This window comes from Rhopilema esculentum, chromosome 15 (assembly GCF_057945365.1).
Source record: "Rhopilema esculentum isolate cy_ngs chromosome 15, ASM5794536v1, whole genome shotgun sequence".
NCBI lineage: Eukaryota > Metazoa > Cnidaria > Scyphozoa > Rhizostomeae > Rhizostomatidae > Rhopilema > Rhopilema esculentum.
The window spans coordinates 5,683,821-5,697,906 of NC_142829.1; the positions used below are offsets into that span (position 1 = coordinate 5,683,821).

Genomic DNA, 14,086 nt, shown 5'->3' on the forward strand with positions numbered 1-14,086 from the left:
GACTAGATATAAGGTCTTGCGAAACCGAGCAAAACAAAACAAACGGTAAAAAAATGTTTGGTCGTAGTTCACGGCTCCCTTCAGATTATGTTCTAGTAGTTAGAATGTCCAAATTCCGGAGAAAGCATTCAAACGTATAACCGTTTATTCAATTACATTGAAAATACATTGCCGATGAAAAACAAACATACCTTAAAAACAAACGTCAATCCATTCCTTTTTTGCTGTCTGTCTTCCTTATACAAGCTGGAGTAGGTGTTCCACATTTCAGCATGCTACATAAAGTCAACAGTTATGAAGTGGAATAAAAAATTGAGTAAAATCTACGCTGTTGGGCGCTATGATGGTAAAATAGCACTATCGGATGTTCATATCTCGTGATACACTAGGATATCCGAACATAACAGAGCAGTTTGTAGATATCGCATCACATAAGGATATACGATAAGCTCATTATTTAGAAAGAAAGCATGGATTGATGGTGCATAAAATATTCTGTCAATCCATTTAGCCCTTATTTGTTTTTCAAATTCTTTATACAATAGCTTAGAAAATGAAATTGAGCCAAGGATATCCCTTGAATACTAAATATTTTCCAGGATCGTGCATTGAACTCAAAAACGACCCTGATCCATGATGCGCTTACCTTCTCACTAGTGGCATATATTCCATTCAAACTTTGAAAGGTTAAATTTCAAACTTCTTTAGAGAAGATAATATAGAAGAAGAATGCTTCAAGTGGGCGTAGCATGGTCTAAGTCAATAAAACCAAAGCACATCTGAATGTATGTTACCATTTGATCAACAGATTTCCTATTTCTGTTTTTCTATAGTTTGCTATTGTAGTATTGATACAATTTAGGGTGTTGTAATTTCTTTATTGCATACATACGTCTACCTTATACAATGAAATCGCGTTGGTGTGAAATTTCTTAACTATCATAAGCCTCTGTCATCTCAAACAATAAAAAATGCTAAATTTTAGATATCATTTGACCAATCGAGACGGGAACTGCGGCTACAAATCTGCCAAAATGTAACAAAAATGGTAACCTAAGATATAATCTAGCATGTAATTCATCAGAACGTAATCCAAAAGCGATTCCCCAGTGCCATGACCATTGAAAATAAATACTTCGTTGGATTTTTGAGAGATGCCTTGAAAATATATTGCAGCAACGCAGACAAAAGAAACAAAAAACAACAAATTATTAAATAACACAAAGTTAGTATTAGGTTGTTAGTATAATTTTCTGGTAATTCCATTTCATTACACAAGTAGGTATATCAAATTTAACGCATACGAGTGTAGGCTACAGCAACTTGGATATAAAAATCATCAATAATTACCAGTCAATCAGGTAATAAAATAGTTGATTATCGGGTAATGTTTTAGAAACACAATAAGCACCAATCGCAAATCTTTTCTCTCGTGCGCCTATGCTTTCAAACAGTGCGAGACCAGTGGCGTACCCAGGGCTGCAGCAGTGGTGGGGTCTGGGCGGAGCCCCCAGAATTTTTTGAACCACGCCATTCAGACACTTGCAAATGCGGGGAAATGTCCTTTTTGCAAAATTTTCCTCCATTATTTGATTAATGTTAGCAAAGTATTTTACAATTGTTATTGACATAAGCATACAGTATACTACACCCCCCCCCCCCCAAATGAGTTTTACATCATTTTTGGACAAATCTCGAGGATTATATTTTAGAAAAGTGGGGGGGGGGTTCGGACTCCCTTATCCCCCCCCCCCCCTTGGGTACACCACTGTTCGAGACGTATTTATGTTAATCTAAATTTTAAATCGGACGAAATATCGAAATAACACGCGAATGATACTACCTCGTAGCTTTACAGATTGTTCCGATCTCATATCTGTTCCTTTTTGGGGGAGACGCAAAGGAGATAGGAGAGGCAGGAAATGACTCGATACAGTATGGCATGTTTAAAGTAGGCTAGGAATACATATTTATAATACGAGACAAGATATTAAGTGCCTTGATAAGACTTATGCCATACGATATATATCATATCAATTTATTCAGATTAGGCTGTGCAAGATCAAGTTGTAACACAGCTGATCTACCTTTAAGATAATACGGCTAAGATAATAAAATTTTCAACATTCAGACAAAAATAAAAACAAACCCCTATGTATAAAGAATTAGTCCACTCAAAGAATTTCATCTGCTTTGAACAAGTCAGGTGGGTTTCTAATATCGTCTAGACTATCAATAATTCGCAGCTCTCTTTGAAATGCAGTGGGTTTATTTCCAGGCCCAGCAAGCTCTAGTAAGGAAAAATCTTCATCAGATTTTATCGCAAAATTGAAAGAGTCTCTTTAAATTCAAGATTGGCATAAGCAGGTTGTAAGACTTGCGTGTACCGAGAGACCACAAACAAGAAGGCGGCTTAAAAAATCGGATAAGGAAGCAAATCAGCTCGCAACCTGTGAGATAGAAATCTAAGCTATTTTGAGCATTCACAATCCAAGCCAAATCAGTTAAAACCAACAGCCTAGCATGCATGTTAGTCTCCCATCCACTCTAATCCCTGTTAAGATCAACAACCTCGCATGCATTCTAGTCTCTCATCCACCCCAGCCACTGTTGAGACCTACAACCTAGCGTCCTAGCATCCAGCCATGTCAGTCTAGCATCCAGCCATGTCAGTCTAGCACCCATCCATGTGTGTCTAGCATCTACCTATTTTAGTCTAGCATCTACCCATGTTTGTCTAGCATCTACCCATGTCAGTCTAACATCTACCCATCCAATTGTGCACTCATCCCATCCATGTCAAAGCACATGTGAAGGAAGGCGATAGAGAAGGGCAAGGTGCAGGAGAAAAAGTAGGAAAGAAAGAAGGATAGTAACATAGAAGAAAGACAAAGAAGGAGAAGAGAAAAGAGAAGAAGGAGAAGGATAAGAAGAAGGAAGAGAGAGAGGGGGGGGGGGCAGAATGTGAAGATGGAGAAAAGGGAAGTAGCATGTGAAAGTGGAGAAGAAGGTTAAGGGGAATAAAAAAGGAGAAGAGAAAGAAAGAGAAGAAGTAAAATTGGTCGTTTATTTCCTTTATTGAAAATTGAAACTTCCAAAAACTCTTTCCACAGACTGTCCATTCAAAAATCAGAAATATGAGCACATAACTTTTGCGCTGCTTTTATTAAGTTAAAGATTACGTAGATAGCTAACAGTTGATTAAATAAGACACATTTCTGTGTACCAGGGTGGCGACTGTTTCATCAATTTTTTACTCTCTATGGTCAATATTGACAGCAAGAAAAACTATTCAAATTTTAACAGCCAATAAACTTCAAAATTTTCTGGAAAATATTTAAGTGTACAAAAGAGGCTATCTGAAAACGTGGAAACAACTTTAGTCTTATTTGCAAACGTTCCCTGGAAATCAACATGTACTGCTAAAATATGAATGGGTAAGAGCATTCAAAGTGGCTAGATGACGTAACTCCTGTGCTTAAGGCAATTGGTTGGGACGTAGATTTATGGATAACACATAAAATTAATACAGTCAAAAAACAGCTGTCAATCCTAACGGCTAGGAATTCATTATCACTTCTTTTCTTCAACGAGCTACGCATGTTTTGATTATCTTGATACCAACTATTAACCTAAAGTCTAAGAAAAACCCTTAGAACACCGAGAATATACAGTCATTGAGAAGTTAAAGATAAGTCATTGGTAAATTTAAAGCTGTATTTACTGGTGTGTGTTTATGTCTAATTCAAACTTACATATGACTTTTACTCTTCAAACATTTTTGTTCGTCCCGATTAATAACAATGCAAATTACAGGGGATTGTTCAAACGCATTATTATTCTAAGGATTATTCAATTCAACTCGGGCACCCTATGTGCATGGTTGTCAAGGGTACTGGATATCCTCTCAGTGAATTTTGCCAATTCGTGCTAAAATGAGCTGCTTCAAGTAAACTATTGAAGTAAATCTTCCAAAGGATTGGTTTTTTTGTAACCATATTGAGGCTGGTTTATTAAATACTATTTAGTCATTCGCGACTTCACAGGCGGCATAAAGGTCAATTATTAAAGTAAAAAAGTGCATTAAAGTTTCTTCTCTGAGAGCATCGGAAGAGCTAATAAGAAAATAAATTCCTTTTAATATTGCTTATTCTGTAGAATTTCTCTTGTTTATAGACATTTTTATATTAGACACATATTATCAGCACAAAGAAACACGGGAAATTTGGACTATCTTAGAATCTAAGGTTAGCGGAAAAGAACAAGAAGTAGCAGTTATTAGAATTGGCAGTACCTAAAAACCCAGGTAAGTAGGGTTCTGTTGGTAAATAGCATTGGCGAAAAAGTCACAACCTCTGCTGTTGATTATGGCTGGCAGCACCAAAATGCCGGGTAAGGATGATTCTGTCGGTAAAAGGGATTAGTGGAAAATACACAACCACTATCATCGACTAGGACTTTGTGACTTTGTCTTTGTCTGTTATTCGGATTTGCGGAAACCAGAGATCCAGTATCAATATAGAGGTCAGCAGCAACTAATAGCAGCATGAATTAGGGGCGGCAGAAGAAAGAGCCGGTGGTAATAAGGGCGAAATATAATGGCAAAAACCAGTGGCTAATAAATTACCATTAAATAAATAAGCCCCAGGGTAATAATGATCGATTATGGAAGTATCGTTGCTAACCTGTCATTGCCTTTTGGGTTCTTTTTAATACCAGATGAATGGCTGATATTGTTTTTTCACAAGCAGTCTGAAATCAAGGAAGAAAGTTAAGGCAAATATTGAATGGTTTGCAATTTGTAGAAATGTTGCAAAGACATTCATTATAACCACTGCGATGTTTACAGTCTAACGAAAATACATTAGTAAAATTGCTCCTTGCTACAAGAGGGGGGCATGACATAACAAAAAGACAACAGTGGTCAAAATTCTTTGAGGCTAAGAAAATTTTAACTGGGAAATAATTACTCATTTTTATATTTGTTCCAGGTTACCAAACCAAAACTGTTAGCAAATAAGGGTAAGATGGTCCTAAGAATATTTTACTAATTATCAATCATAAGACTGAAGGTGGCGTTCTCTCATCATTTGAACCATTTATTTTTGGGCTGTCAAGGCGCTAATCGCAAAGACGGCCATAAATAAAAACCCAACCGTTTTTGAGGGGGTTGACAAGAAGAGCAATGGCCTTCTTTAGCCGACTAGTAACACCTTGTTCATGTAAAAATTGCTAGCCATAGGGCCATTAACTAATGCACGAAGAAAAGAAAGATAAATTTACCATGCCTGCAAACACCTGAAAATACCTAGATATGGGTAGGGTGGACAGGGTCGCAAGGAAAAGCCTTTCCTCTCTACGTCTAACTTCTGGTTATCTTGTAGCGTGGGAGAATAAAACTATACCAAAACAAAGTTTATATACCAAAGGCCAATGCACACTTGCACGCTTGTTGCTTTAGCCGTATAAAAGACACGATATAATGCTTACTCGAGCACTGCTACAATAAATACAAACTCCATAATCGTGCAATCTGTGTCCAAAACAAAAGCCCAAGGGGCACCTAAACAGTGTACAGTGTCACATATTAAACGTGACTAAATTTCATTAAATCAAGCTTTTTCCCATGGATGTTAATTCCACGTCCTTAGATGTCATTTGTGCTTTTATTTGTACAAGATTTAGAATTCTTTAATAAGATATTTAAAACGGATTCTTCTTTTCGTCAAGTTACCTTCAAATCTCCTGGGTATTTTGCCATCCAAGCTAACAGCATGCAGGAAAACAGGTCACCAGTTCCAGTAAATATGGCCTCCATCTTTGGCATTCGTAGTCTCACCCGCTTCAAGCCAGATTCTGTTTTTGAACTGGCAAGCAACGTTAAAGTTCCTTCGACTCCGATCTCTGTACTAGAGATAATTACAGTTTTTGTTCCTTTGCTATGGAGAATATCTGTTGCCTAAAATAAAAACACAAATTTATTTAGATCTTAATTACGCAAGATTACGCAACAATAAATTCAAGTCCTAGGTTATAATGGCAATCAGAATATACTAAAGTGGCTTAAACCATTCGTCAATCAACAATTGGCCAATCAGTGTGCGTGATAGCACTCACGCGATTGTTGATTGGCTGATATTGATTGCCAAATGGCTTAAGCCACTTTAGTATCTGTCGATTGCCTCTAAACTGTATGCTTGAGTGACAAGAATTGTAATACCATGACTCGCTCAATTCAACTAAAAAGTATTGAACAAGGAGGCGCAATATAATCGATGAAATAATTGGTAATATATTTACTAACAATTATAAAAGATTTTAAAAATCATGAATAGAAAAATAAACATATTTGCAAAATTTACGAGCTACAATCCTCTATTGATTGCCTTTAAAAAATCCTGGATTTTGTAACGCTGGTGCAACAAAACAGTACGTATTTTCTGAAAAACGTTGTTCAATCAGCTTACTTTAAAATCATCGAAAAAAGTTTTTAAAGGCAATAGACCATTCCCTTCAAACTTTGCAAAAATCTCTCGTAGTGTAGAAAAACGTTCAATTGGCATTGCAGTACCCTTAAAGCAATTATTTTTTAATAGACAAATTTAAAAGAATTTATCTTCTTTCCTGACAGGAAGAAAAAATTCCTGCATGAAAATAAGTTTTTGACAAAGTTGCTTAAAAAACCCTTACTAAAAGAATCCTATCAAATATGGCGGTTACATCTGTGCAACTTCAAGAGCAAAAATTTTGATCATTACTGACTATGCTATCAATCTACAATAACATTCCGTGAGTGCAAGGTCCCTCAGGGAAAAATATCTAGAAACCTTACAAGCATGAGATAAATACAGCATCTTGCTGGAAAGGTTTGTATCTTGTCCATTCGTAGCTGATAACATGCCGTATCAGGCAAGGGGCACTTATATATCCAGCTTTTACTAAATGCATTTTGTATTGAATCCTTGATTTTGTAGCCGTTAAATTTTGCACGTAGGCCATTGTTCCGTAAATACTTATGACTAATGTTTTAGAAAAATTATTTATTCGAAACTCCAGGTTTTTTTCAAAGATGTTGTATTGAACCATCAACTCACCTTAATTGCATCCTCTTCATTTTTTATTTTTATTCCAGACAACAGCCTATAAAAAAGTAGTCATGAATTGGAGAAAAAGCAAAGTTCTGAAAGCATGAAAATGACGTATTGTGCAAAGATTATAGAAAAGGGTTCTAAAGCTTGTCGTTCTGAATTGAGAATGATCAGACCCGTGGTACTTCTGATACTGGTGGTCCCTGGATAATTTCTAGGACACTCTGTTAGGCAATCATCTATACAGTTTTGTACTACAGTCTATCTTGCTGCTTATACTTCTTAGGATTGTGAAATAGACCACGTGACAGAATGAAGATAAATAAAACGATACTAACTCTGCTTCGAATTGGTTTGGTGTGATCACATCTGCTAGAGGTATAATTTTATCTCTGTAAATCTGCAGCAATGATTCTGGCACATACTGTAAATCAATATTTATGGGTATATTTGGATAGGCAAAGGTAATAAATGGATACATGACACAAAGATAATGAATAGATAGGCGAAGCGTAAAGTCAATGGGGGCAAGGGAGCTGGTTCTGCGCCTAAAAATCCTACAGCCTGGGCCGCTAACGTGCTATAAATACTTTTTTTAATGTTTCATATCAGGCACACCACCAGTTAAGCTTCGTTTTACTCGGTTTCAGCCTTACTCCACTTTTTCATGCCCCCTACTTTTTTAATGCTCCGCGGTGTCTGCATATTTGCCCTCATTCGTTTCTTTACTCTGTTGGTTTTAACTCGACGATTTTCTATTCCCTCCACATATACTTATCAAAAGATTTACACCCTAGTAAATTTTTAAATCCTAATAATTTTTCCAAGCACAATTTAATGATCAGCTATTAGTTTTTATGTTTATAATTTTTTGTTAAACGCAGTTCCATGAAAATCCTTACAGTAACTTATAATTGTGTAGATTTGCAAGTCCATCAAGTCTATTATACACCCCTGATATTAGTCAATCATGCAGAAAATGTTAATGGACAGTAATAATATGACTTTGAAAAAGGCAAACATTTTATAATTTACTGGCTAAAAGCTTTTTCGTCTGGGTTCGACAGAACACAATGGAAAATATATACTTACGTAGCCAGAATCACACCGGCACGTAAATTCATAAACAACGGAACTCTTTTGGGTGGTAGGGACGCAATTTTTTAATGGATGGAAGGGAAAGAGAACAGCCCTCTCGATCTTGTAGGTCTAGAAACACCGCTAAAACAAGTGTTTCTGCCATCGGACAACACCTTTTAGACAACACAGATTTTGTTTCAGATAATTGGCAGAGTCCGGTTGTCTTTTCATCTAGCAGTTTTGAAATCGATCTACATACAAATGAAAAACAGCCATTGTGTAGACAGAAGAAGTTCGTTTTCTCTCTTGGACTCCATTGGTAATTTTTCTTTAGGCACGCGGCACTGATTGGTCAACAATACCCGTCTTGTGCTTGCGTTTTTTTATTGGCCTATTTCGATCCACAACTGGGTACATATTTTCCATCGTGTTCTTTCGGACCCTTATTCTGACGATTTACGCTCTGGGGAATGTCAGAAAAAAAAGCTTTTAGCCAATATGTTTTGAAATGTTTGCTTTTTTCAATTACATTTTCAGGTTCTGTACCGCCAAAAAACAAGTTCAAAGTAATAATAGTTACAACGTACAAACTTTCCATTATCACCAAGAACAGGATCACAAACTACAATTGAAAAAATTTCATTGAAATTAATAAGGTTGTTTAAAGATGGAAAAGAAGTTGAATTTTGAGTCTTCTAGAAAAATGCAAAAAATCTCTGAATTCTGAAACTTCAAAATTTGACTGTCATCAAAGGACCTCTTAGAAGGCAAAAGCCTTTGGTTTGTTGGCATTCTGGCTTAGTGGACAAAATGTTTGGCTTTTTTACGTTAAGTAAACCAGATTTGTAAGTTGCGCTTGGATGAATTCTTGTAAGAACCTTCACTATTGAATTGCTAAAATAGTGTCCCTATGTAATAGGTAGGCTATCTTCGTAAATATTTCTTCAACACATACAATAACACTTTAACATAATATAGCAGCACCTCCCTTTATAAAAAAGTGTACAATCCATACTTTTATACTGACCTGCAACATCTGGAATGAATTCTATTTCAAAAAAGTTATCTTACTTTTCTACCATCTGGGGATGCTTCGTAGGCAAACTTTAAAAATTTTAGGCAAATAAAGGATGGTTCACCAGCTTTGTAGGAAAATGAGACCAAAGCACCCCCTTGAGCAAAATAGTTAGCAACCGCCCAGACACCCATCAATATATGTGTATTGCAATATTATGTAATCAAAAAACATACACACTTACCAAAAACTAATGCAGGGTTTTTCTTTCTTAATTCTTTCACAACAATTAGAATATCATTTAAAAACGATTCAGAGCAGCAATAACCTAAAAGAAGAAGATTCTAAAAAAATTAGTTTGCTTCAAAGAAAATGAATAACATACTAAGTAAAAAAATTAGCTTTATTTCTTGAATCAAAACTGGATCTGTTCAGCTCTTCTCCAGTTTTCATACTTCGTGCTTCTAAGGGCCGAAACTTGGGCACATATCATAACAAATTGATTTGGCAAGCAATTCATGCAAAAAATGGGCCCAAACAAACTTGCAGGCCAATTAATTAACAAGGGAATTATGATGAAAGAAGGGAAGAAAGATTCATCTGAATGAGGCCTACAATTTCTCAATGCTTTTGGATGACATCTTTTTAAGTGCGTAGATAGAGGGAGTCAGGGGGGGGGGGCATTCACTCCTTTCATCATAAGAATAATTTCAAATAAATAACAAGAGCCTAAAATTAGTCAAAAGTTAAGAATAAGGTTAAGGACAGTAAAATGTAACTTTGCACAAAGTTGCAAAATCCCTTTTATAAAATCATTTTACAAAGAAGAGTTTTTCCAACAATGCCATGTCTGAGGACCGCCTTTTAAAACCTTGTACACATCTCTGTTTCCAAAATTTATTTAAGATATTTTCTTTCCTTTTTTAAAGGAGAAGACTGAAAAGGTAGCCTGCAGCATGATCAATGAAATGTCACTTTACATGAATGATAAATGTTTATGTTCTGATTTTGTTGGGCTCTTTTGTCCATGATGTTATCTTCGAGATAGTTAAAAAAGCTCTTAACTCTTACTAGATTTTGATCAGAAAATCTTCCCCCCCCCCCCCGCCCTCCCTTGAACTTTTCTATCTACAACTCTGAATCCATAGCTCGTATACCTTCCTTTAGTCTGTGCTGAATCTTGACAAAAGAGTAGTATAATGCCAAAATGTGTGAAAAACAAAATCTCATGCCAAAATACAAACCTGTCAGAAGATGACTGTAGTGATGTATGTCATTCATTGTCAGCCCTAAAAAAAGTTCTCCTAGGTCAGAAGATTCCAGTACTTGCCCTTTCACATGTTCATACCCTACAATTTGAACAATAGTTTGTATTAATCACATGGCAAAGAAAGGTAAAATGAATGAGTTGAAATTTAGTGGGATAAGTAATAAAAATACTGTACATAATTTGTTTTGGTACATCATTTGACCAATGAATGAACCCTGATGGCCATTCAATTTTTCAGATTTGACCAGTGGCAAAACTTCAATGTTTGAAGGGGATATTTGCCCATGAAGACTGTGTATTTCACTGCCATAAACAATAGATTTAGAAAATAACAGTATTACAAGATGAATAGAAACATGCATCATTTCTGTGGTATGGTAGGTAGTGGCATAGCCAAGACTCCAACATCAAAGAAAAGATAAAGACCACAGCATGCCTGTTGCATGAGACCCTTTAAAACGGACATTAAAGTCAATAACCAGCAGTATATATTTGTCAGACACAGCTTTTGCAGTGAAATGTTACAAAGTTAAAGGCTTTCTCTTCCAAATTTAATTAAGGATAAGGCCTTGCTGATAGTTTCAAATTCACTATAAACTGAATTATTCAGTTTTTAGGTACATCACACACCCCTCCCTTTAACATTCCCCTGCAAGTTTCAACCTTATCTGCAGCTTTGCCTAGCTTTGTTAAGAGTAAATGAATAACAAAGAAAAGAAGTAGTTTAAATACTAAGTTGGGATCTTTGAGTGCTTACCGGTATGATTAGAGAACTGAACTGAATTTATTGCATCAACTTCAAAGCCTAACACCTTGAAAAAATAAAAGACTTAAGCAATCAGAAAGATTTCTAATTTTGCTGAAATTTTTTTAATGACAGTTCATTCTAGTTCTGAAAAATACTAGCTACTTTGTTATTTAAGCCATATGTACACAGCCATTTGTACACATTAACTTTAGTAAAAATATCCTTGTTATGATTTTCTTTATCATCATGAAAGAGCCTTAAAAACCAATACCTCTTAGAGTGATTGAAAGTATATGTTTTAAAAACTTTTTGCGCTTTAGTCTATTAACTTTCTTTAATTTTGGCATGGAAAGACCTAGCAATGAACTAAATGCAGGCAGTATTGCTTTGCCAAAAGACACATTGGGAAACATTAAAAGGCACATTTTTACAAATGATATTAGTAATCAGTACACTGAATTCATAAAAATTCACAGATAAAGAGCTTCAAGCTGCACAGCTACGCCATTTCACCAAAATTTCACATGGATGCTGGATCACAGTTTTAGATTTGGGAAGGCTCTAGACAAATTAGGAAACTTTTACAGTAGTTTTCTCCCATAATCTTTGGTGCCTCTACCTGAAATCATATTGTAGCAAAAGAACAAGGGGGCTATATGCACACACAAGATTTTTTTGGACCTTTGTCTAATGCATAACAAAATGTTTAGCTGCTAACACATTTTTCAGGGTACAAAAAATTTCTAAGAATCACCCTTTTTTGAAACATTTGAAACCTTGCTTTCCTATCCTACTCTAAACAAAACATTTGTATCATGCAAACTGCTCCTTGGACAACTATCATGCACTTGTACAATGCCCATTGGGAGCATTGCTGGATTTTTCACTTTTTCTGTGTTTCGAGGAGCAGCCACTGGTCTCAAGAGACTTTCATGATGTACTGTTTTTCGCAATTGAGGGGTTGAAGGGTGCAGTTCCAGCAGAGAAGTTTTAAACATGGTTCAAATGGTAAAGGTATTGAGTGGAAGAGTAAGAAGAAGACCAATATGTAGATTACGCACAGACAAGAAACAGTTTGCGAGCATTAGTTCAGAAGTTCTTTAATTTTTGTTTGTTTGTTACATTCTTAATTTTCTGTTTGAATAGGCCATGTTCGTGTTGCTTGAAGTTAACATAATCTTTGCTTAGTTGCCCTTTTGCTAGTTAATTTTTTAATTCATATTATTCATTGTAGCAAGCCGTATGATCTATCGACAAGGTCAGTATTTATTTTATGCTGTGATTTCTGGTGTTGCAGTAGAGGCTGTGTATGGGTTGAAATGACCTCTTGTAGCTGAGAGCTACAGCAATACTCTTTGAAGCATTGAAATTAATTTGTATGCATAACTCTTGCTATAAATAGGATATCAACCAGTTTTGTTGTTATATAAAATGATTATGTGGGACTTGTATGGTCACCTAAATTAACATCTGATTATCACATCACATCACAACCCGCTTATTTATTTTTGAAACATTTCTGACCCCCCCCCCCCCCCCCCAACTATTAAGACTATTTCTTCTTCTATCTTCTATTAAGGACCTTAGAGTACACATTTTGCTACAATGGGATGCGCCCTGACATATAAACGCAAAGTCCATCAAACCCCTCCCTCCCTTTCTATTTTTGTACACAGTTTTAACTTAGCAAATGATGGGATGGCAATTGAGGCTTTATTTAAGTAGATAGGAAAGAAGTAGAACAGGTAAGTAGGCCTATGTACCTGGAGTGGAAATGTTGCAGACTTGTTGCCAACGTAACCGCACACGACGTGGCTTTGAATTGAAAGCACGCGAAATCGATTTTGCTCCATTTCGTGAATTGCCTAGATGTCTTACTAACAGTTTATTCAATGTTCACATAATACTTATAACATTACATGTAAATGTAAGTGGTAAATTGCAAATCGACCATCAGTTAGCCTCTTTTCTGCTTTACTGCCTCGTACGCTTCTTCTCCATAGAGACACAACAGCAAATAATTTCGTCAGATACATTTTCGGCGGATAAACTTCGTCGAAAAAATTTTGGAAAACTTTTCAGAATTTCATCGTGAAAAAATTTCATCAGTGTTGGCATTGGCGTTTTAGAATTAAAATTTTGACGAGATGTAGAGGGTGGTGTGGTTTTATCCAATAAAGATGAAAATACTCAAAAATCAGTAAACTCGGTCCGAATAGCGGGGCACAGCCCCCTAGATTCTATGGATATGACTGGTAGGTAATTGAGAAAACCTAAAAACCCTGTCAGACCAAAAAACAGGCAGGAAAGGGCACCAAAATACCTGTATCAGAGACATATTAAAGTGCATGATAGAATATGCGTGGATCGGGACATTACAGCATTATATCATCAAGAAGTAGTCAATTCTACAGACGTCGTAATGAAATGTATGAAACTGGCATAAGTGTATATCCGTATCTTATGCGTTGGCTAGGATGCTAGCTGCAGAGCCGCATTTGTGTAATTTTTGGTGGATGCATGCATCTTTCGAAAACATCCATGTACAGCAGAATCATTATTATTTGTACCACACTAAATCTGTACCTACGTGTGCATTTCAATTAGCAAGTGCTGGAGATGTGGAGCCCTCATCCCATTGGGTCGGGGGTCTACCTTGGAGAAAAAATTACGTGGAACTCCCTTACACAATAATTTTTTTACCCTTTCCTGGAAAAATTTTCTGTAAACATGGAATCTTTCCTCTAATAGTAGCTTTTATTTCAAATTTGAGTTTTAAGACAATAAAGCTTTAGAATCGACAACACTTCCATTTTCATGACAAATCTGAACTGTCCTGGAAAAAGTATCTTTGATGGGCATACCTCTGCCAGAAAAAAGCTACA

The 14,086-nt window shown here is 36.0% G+C and overlaps 1 protein-coding gene across 1 annotated transcript; it reads right to left on the bottom strand.

The window, feature by feature from the left end:
• Positions 1 to 1,203: 1,203 nt before the first annotated feature.
• LOC135685420 (pyridoxal kinase) lies at positions 1,204 to 13,181 on the bottom strand. The gene is made up of 10 exons (XM_065201357.2): positions 12,965 to 13,181; positions 11,211 to 11,265; positions 10,428 to 10,532; positions 9,428 to 9,511; positions 8,756 to 8,790; positions 7,427 to 7,512; positions 7,095 to 7,140; positions 5,735 to 5,959; positions 4,686 to 4,752; positions 1,204 to 2,290 (listed from the first exon to the last, which is right to left on the bottom strand). The coding sequence occupies exons 1-10, from the start codon at positions 13,052 to 13,054 to the stop codon at positions 2,175 to 2,177; spliced, it is 909 nt and encodes a 302-aa protein (XP_065057429.2). The 5' UTR covers positions 13,055 to 13,181; the 3' UTR covers positions 1,204 to 2,174.
• Positions 13,182 to 14,086: the final 905 nt, after the last annotated feature.

Coding starts and splice junctions, on each gene's coding strand:
- LOC135685420 (XM_065201357.2), bottom strand. CDS start 13,054: ATGGAGCAAAATCGATTTCGCGTGCTTTCAATTCAAAGCCACGTCGTG. Junction 9,512..10,427: donor CTACAGTCATCTTCTGACAG/GTTTGTATTTTG, acceptor TTCTTCTTTTAG/GTTATTGCTGCTCTGAATCG. Junction 2,291..4,685: donor AACCCAAAAGGCAATGACAG/GTTAGCAACGAT, acceptor TTTCCTTACTAG/AGCTTGCTGGGCCTGGAAAT.